Source organism: Cydia pomonella, chromosome 21 (assembly GCF_033807575.1).
Source record: "Cydia pomonella isolate Wapato2018A chromosome 21, ilCydPomo1, whole genome shotgun sequence".
Taxonomy (NCBI): Eukaryota; Metazoa; Arthropoda; class Insecta; order Lepidoptera; family Tortricidae; genus Cydia; species Cydia pomonella.
Window position 1 is genome coordinate 13,875,022 of NC_084723.1, and position 7,034 is coordinate 13,882,055.

At 38.3% G+C, this 7,034-nt stretch overlaps 1 protein-coding gene across 2 annotated transcripts in view; it reads right to left on the bottom strand.

Annotated features, from left to right (window-relative positions):
* Positions 1–1,290, bottom strand: part of LOC133529766 (aminopeptidase N-like) — a 43,552-nt gene extending 42,262 nt beyond the window's left edge. For both annotated transcript variants that reach the window (XM_061867570.1, XM_061867571.1), the window contains exon 1: positions 1,210–1,290. In XM_061867570.1, coding sequence (XP_061723554.1) covers positions 1,210–1,255 — 46 coding nt within the window. In that variant the 5' untranslated portion in view covers positions 1,256–1,290. The remainder of the gene's footprint in view (positions 1–1,209) is intronic.
* Between the last annotated feature and the right edge of the window lie 5,744 nt (positions 1,291–7,034).

Sequence of the window (7,034 nt, forward strand, 5' to 3'; positions counted from 1 at the left end):
CACACAAGCTTACATGTGATATACTTTCTGTGGTATACGCAATATTTTGAACACGGCACCGGCCATTTTGATGACGTCATAACTGGTGACTTAACCACGTTAGAAACTGTCTCCCGATGGTTTTTTTGTCAAAATAACATGCTTAACAACATACTAAAATATGGTGCTGGTTTCATCAAAGGCACCTTTTGGGCCCTATATGACCCTAAGGGAAGCGACTTCATGCCTACTCGTAACATTTTTTTATACAATCAAACACATTTGAATAAGTAGTCGATAAAGCGCTCAAACACCGATAGATTATTAATATGTTGTACATGACATCACTATTTTTGATCTCACATAGACAATTTACGCACAATCTTGCATTTCATTTTTGGTCGCACTTTTGAAGTTTGACAGTCGTTCTTGATATCCTATTTCTATGTATCCGGATCCGAAAAATTGTCGGATATTGCAAACCCCAAACTGCGCTATCTCCCCGCCCCGCGCGCCCCGCGCCGCGTGCTGCCAACCTCCTTCGCTTGCAGTTCGTTGCGATTAATTCTATTTACTTTTTGACAAACTTCCGGTAAAAAAAAAACTATTTTTTATTTAGTGCAAATGTAGTGTCTTTAGATAAGTACCGTTTTTAAAATTTTCACGTCTCTCTTAATTTCCCCCGAAGCACAATGTACAAAATAATTAAAAATACATGTTCCATAATTTGCCCAGGCGTGCAAAGTTAACTGAATGTTTATAATGCTTTAAAAAGCTTAACTTGAGATTGCACCAACCGACTGACTTATCCTCGAGCCGCAATCGAAAAAAAATATTTTTTAGGGTATCATACATTGCACATCTTTTTAATTAAGATATACTATGCACCAAGGTGTTCTCTATACACTACTTAGCTTGAACCCAATAGCTTTTAATTTACTCCAAAATTACGGCACTTTATAGTTTATACCTAAAATTTAACGGTTTTCCGTACATAATAGAAACGGTGGCAACTCGGGGGAAATAATCTAGTTGCGCCATCTAACGAATCCAAAAAAAGCACGACTAATCGACTTACTTCCATATTTTTCCTTAACTTGACTATACTAATATATATATATAGCGATAGAGAGGCAGATAACAAAATCGAGTTTAGTTTTTCGCGGTCTCAGTTATTAAACAAATCGAATCGCGTAAACTTATTGTTAAATATATTGAAAAGCAACTTACATGTGTTTAGAGCGACGGTCCACCGCCGACTGTCCGCCGCGACCATTCGAGCGGCGACGGCGACTGGCGCGTTATATAGCACGATACGGCCACGACACGGGATGCGGGTGCGTTTGTCATGACGTTTAGGGCTATACAGAGCTATAACCGCGAAAATCGAAGTTCGTCAATTGCGGGAATTTTTCTCTGTCACTGAAATTATGTGTTAGTAAGAGTAAAATAGAAAAATCCCCACAATTTGCGAATTTCGGTTTTCGCGGTAGGCCCCCAGAGGCCTAGTATATCAGGGATGTTAAATACTCATAATACTATATTACTTATTCTATGTTCACATGTTCACTTGATAAGACGAAGTTTATTTTGGCTTGCTATTTCTTTGCGATTTATACAGGATAATTTACGGGCTGAATATATAGGTCACACTGAGGAACTTTCAGTATGGGTGCAACCCCGAAATCGCGTCATTTTTACTGAAAATGTCAAGGTCAGAGAGCCAAAATGTATGAAACAGATTTTTTTTTTGCAATTTCGGGTTTGGTCCCATAGTAAAAGTTGTTTAGTATGATCTATATTCACGCCGTAAATTATTTCTGGTGACTAAATAAACATCCTGTAGAATACAGTTCTTAGATGTCTCTTAATGGGCAAGCCGGTGGGAATCGAGTTCTATGGACGCTCCGCCACGGGTGCCTAGCCAAGATGCCAATCGTTTGCGCCGAGCGAACGAAACGCTAATATCTCTCTGTCGCACTAATATGGAAGACCGCGTTGCGACCGCTACGGCGCAAACGATGGGCATCTTGGCTATGCCCTCAGCCAGGGAGCCTAATATTCGAATCGCCAGAATGCCAGGTAGTGAAATTGCCACCAGCACTTTGGTTGAAATCATTCATTCATTGTTTTTCTGAAAAATAATTATGAGCAAAGCGGGCACAATATGATGCCCACGTTATGACAGTTCTTCATATAGCTTAGGTTATGGATGGTAGAGGTAAGGCAAAACAATCTCCATAGGCAGAACTGTTGCAAAAGTGTCCAGCTGTCTGTCTGTAGGCGTTATTGAATACTTGAGAAAAAATCTAATCATAGACAGCGCACTTCACTCCGTCAATAACGCCTAGGTTCTTAGCTACTCTAGCGCTACTCTGGAGAGATTTGGAACTATTATTTATAGCTGACAGCTGGATACTTTTGCAACAGTTCTGCCTAAGGAGATTCTGTTCCTTGCCTCTACCTTCCATATACTTTACCTCCTATCCTATATCATAAAAAATTGTAGGTATTTGGATATACTTTCGTCGGTTAGCTGGTGATGTAAGGTTTGGAAACTGGTTATTTGCGTACCTACACAACGGCATGGGCCTCTGTGGAATAATCCGTTGAGGATACACAGTGGGTTGTTTTGTATTGAGGGTTCTGTGTCAATTTATACCCGGCCCCTTTCGCTTTTATCTTTAGATAGAGGTACAGACAGAAAAAAGGAAAATATTGGTTTTCATAACACTTGCTCGAAAAAGATCTTATTTCATGCAGGTGTACACAAAGACCTATTTTGTTCCCGCGGGAGTTATGGATTGTGAAAAAATAAGCTATAACTCCGTAGGCATTTATAGCTTTTTTTTTTAAATTATGTCACTTATTCATACAAACCAAGTAGCAAAGATGAGTTTTACTTTTAAAATTCTGACGTTTATATTTAATACTTTTGTTTATGTTTAAAAATATTTAATATGATTAATTTAACAGCCGTTTAAAATATTTTTACATCATTTTCAATCGTGGCTGAATGCCGAATAGGTCTGTGCCTTTGATGCCTAACCTGTCAAGAAATTACAAAATGGCGGACGAATGTTTGATATGTCACCGTATTTAAGAAGCTCCAGCCTGCAGCTGTCGGGATTATCCAAAACTTAACTTACCCCAGAGGACAGTTTGAAAAACTGGTTTTAATATCCACTAGCCAGTATTTTTTCAGGACTTTAACGACAATGTCTGAGCTTAGCTTGTAAATTACCTCCGACGTTTTGATGATGACATTGAAACGTCAGAGATAAGTTACACGCTTATTTATACGCGATTAATTCCCGTTTTACCCAATAATAAGGATTATTAACAACTTTAGAATTTTTCCGAATCGAAGTTCGTATCACTCAAACTAAGCTGTCTCTTCGGCAAGATCTGAGATTTTATTTTGGGGCGTCCGGTAGCACGGAGCGGGTGAGGTTAACGAAAAATAGTATGATCACATTATATATCTAAGGACGGGCCTTACGGGCAATGAGAATGGGGCCAGTACTGCAGCGGAGTCACGCACACGAATTCGAGCCAATCGCGCAGTCTCAAGCCACAACGCGATTGGTTCATGAGTTCGCATCAAGCGCGCGATTGGTCGAAACTAGATGCGTTAGACTGCACGATTGACACCACTGAACTAGCACCATTCTTAGTGTCCGTAAGGCTCCTCCTTAGATATATGTCAATCTATGATCAACTCTAACTGGCGCGGACGGGTGTGACGGATTTTACCTACAAAGGCACCCGCGCGTGCGCGCCCGCTCCGTGCACCTGCATCAACTAGCGGACGCCCAATTTACACGCCTATCATTAGGTAGGCCGTAAGCTTGTTTATCAATAAGAGAAGTAATGGAGTGGAGGGATCTTAAGAGGATATATCAGCTGTAAATATCTCCATCGCGTTGACGAGGACGGCTTCTTAAATAAGTGCGATAAGGACAACTGCAGCTCAGGCAGAAACCCCAAGGTAAAATACTCAGAAATCGAGGATTCGTTCTCGACATGTTCCTCCTCCGAAACTCCTGCAGAACCCCGCAAGTTTTATATTCACGCTTGACGCTTATGAAAGAATAATTTAGCGAATTAAGGTCTCAAATATATTAGCATAAAATATTGTAGTAATCGGATCCTTTGCGGCTAAAAAACACATTTGATTTGGAAAGATTTTGTAATGCGTTAGGTATTTATAAGTGTTGTACAGTCGTCCTCTGATATCGATTATTTATTCACTACTCGTTTGTGAGGAAAAACGACAGTGTTCGCCGAAACGTTAATGCAATCGGCTACTTGACAGTTTTTTGTAAATAATGTAAATCGATCCTGATTTTCCTGAGGATCAAATGTCTATATAGGACTCATGGCATTTAAGCAACATAAAGGTCAGAAATGAGAGTTAAAGTCTGACGCTCGCACTCGACGATTGAAAAGCCTCTAGCAAAATGATAAATGTAATGTGACGTCACATCGGGAAATAGGCGTGATTATATGTATGTATGTGTGTACATTACATTAATCTGTCCTAAATGAATGGGATATCAAGAAAATTGTTATTTTGACCGTGAAATATTGCGTTTATGAATATAGATGTATTTTTCAATAACATTTAAGGAATCGAATGGTATAATTTTTCTTTGTTATATTTCAAAGTTATTTTTTTTTTGTTTTGAGTCTTTGAAGCCTTGTAGTTTTTTATAATCTCAATACGTCTTTTTAAATTCCACTTTTTTTACCGTTTTTATAAATAGTGGTACGGAACCCTTCGTGCGCGAGTCCGACTCGCATTTGCCCGGTTTTTTATCAAATTATCCTTAGAGATGTATAGTCTCTAAGACTCAAAATTCCGTATAATTAAAACATTCATTAGGATAAAAGAAACATACGAGAACCGAATGAGGTGTCTCACTGTAATTATACTCAAACATAAAGTTGGCTTAAACAGACCAGTCTCCACAAATAGCGCCTGTTCACGAGTATGACGCGTATCTCAGAACTTGACGATACGAGACAAGGCACACGTCTTCGTGAATGACACGATGTGTAGGCATATTCAGAAATTATAAATATACAAATTAAGATAAACGTGTAGAGTTTAACAAAGATGACGCTGCAATCGTTAAGATATCAAATCCCGTAATTTTAAACTCTAGTTCGTTTTTAGGGTTCCGTACATCGAAAGGAAAAAACGGAACCCTTAAAGGATCACTTTGTTGTCCGTCCGTCCGTCTATCTGTCTGTCAAGACCCTTTTTCTCGGGAACGCGTGGAGGTATCATGCTGGAATTTATATCAAATTCTCAAGTCTACTGTTCCTTGGACTTGTGAAAAAATCAAACTTCTAAGCCAACGCAATCAAAATATACAGCCGTTTATGTCGCAAATTTTCGACACTCGCAAGGGAAGCTTGAAATTTGGTACGAAGCAACGTCTAGCACAGATAAAGGAAAAAGTGCGAAAACCGTAAAGTTTTAGTTACATCATATATCTAATAATGTATACCTACAGGTTTGTCTAACATATGGCTGCCAGACATGGGCGCTATGTCAAGAACATGAAACAAAACTAGCCATAGAACAGAGAAAAATGGAACGTAGTATGCTAGGAATTAAAATATCAGATAGAGTAAGAAACGATTATATAAGAAAGAAAACTAAAGTAACTGACATCATAGAGAGAATACGAAGATTGAAATGGAATTAGGCTGGATATTAGTAGAATAAAAGATAATAGATGGACAATTGGACAAGGAAAATCATAGAATGGACCCCACCAAAAGAAAAATCAACACGAAAGCACGGTCATCCAAAAACACGATGGGCAGACATATTCAGGAAACGTTGTGGAACAGTATGGAGAAGATTAGCTCAAGATAGAGACACTTGGAGAACGCTGGGGGAGGCCTACGCCAAAGAGGCGACTTCCATAATTAATAAAAGATAATCATTTAAGTCTTTAAAATGAATATTAAATTACTGGTAGTTATTAAATCTATACAAATAATTAATTATATAGTTAATAGTTGTAATAGTGAATAGCTTTAAACTTAAAGGACTGTGATAAAAATAGATAATAGAACCAATTGAAACAAAATGTTAAATCAAATATCATGCATGCAAAGGAAATGTAAAAAAAAACTAATTATGGTAGAATAAAGGCTATTTTTATTTTATTTTACAGGTTTGTACAGAACCCACGGTGCGCGTGTCCGGCTAGCACTTGGCCGATTTTTTTAGCATTAGAAAGACGGTAAGCGTCTTTTTAATTAAAAACTCTTTTAAAAAATAAGTCGCAGCAAATATGTAACAATTATTATACATCATATGCCATTATTTACATTATTTTGGTTTCATAAATAAAATTATTTTTAAAAAGCGGATTTCAGTAATTTTTCATAAAAAGACACATCGAGTTTTTTTACCTTTTCTCTATACAACTGTGCGTTTTTCCAGGAACTTTCTGCCTCGCACAGCTAAACTGTGGAATGAACTGTCGCCTGCAGTATTTCCGGACCGATACGACCTTCAAACCTTCAAGAAGAGCGTACTCCCATCTTAAATACCGGCAACGCACTTACAACCCCTCTGATGTTGCGGCAACGCACTTACAACCCCTCTGGTATTGCAGGTGTCCATGGGCGGCGGTAATCGCTTACCATCAGGTGATCCGTCTGCTCGTTTGCCTCCTCTACCATAAAAAAAATACAGTACTTTTTCTGCGAGTCATCTAAAATAATACTTTTATTACTATAAAACTTACATATTTAATGAAAATTGGTAAGTATCTCAATAGACAAAAATGTAGTACAAAAGACAAACGCGCGAGTAAGGCCCGTTAAGTCTTTTCTATGGGAGCGCGGCGCTACGTGATTGGTTGATTGCAGCGTATCGAAAAAAAAAAAAAAAAAAAATCTTATACATAGTTTGGTTTGGTATACGAAATCTTAGGTCAACCATTACAGTCGACGACGACGTAATTGTTTCCACTCGGCGATGGTCCTCCGTGGTAATCCTAATCAAATATCCTTTATCTTGGCAC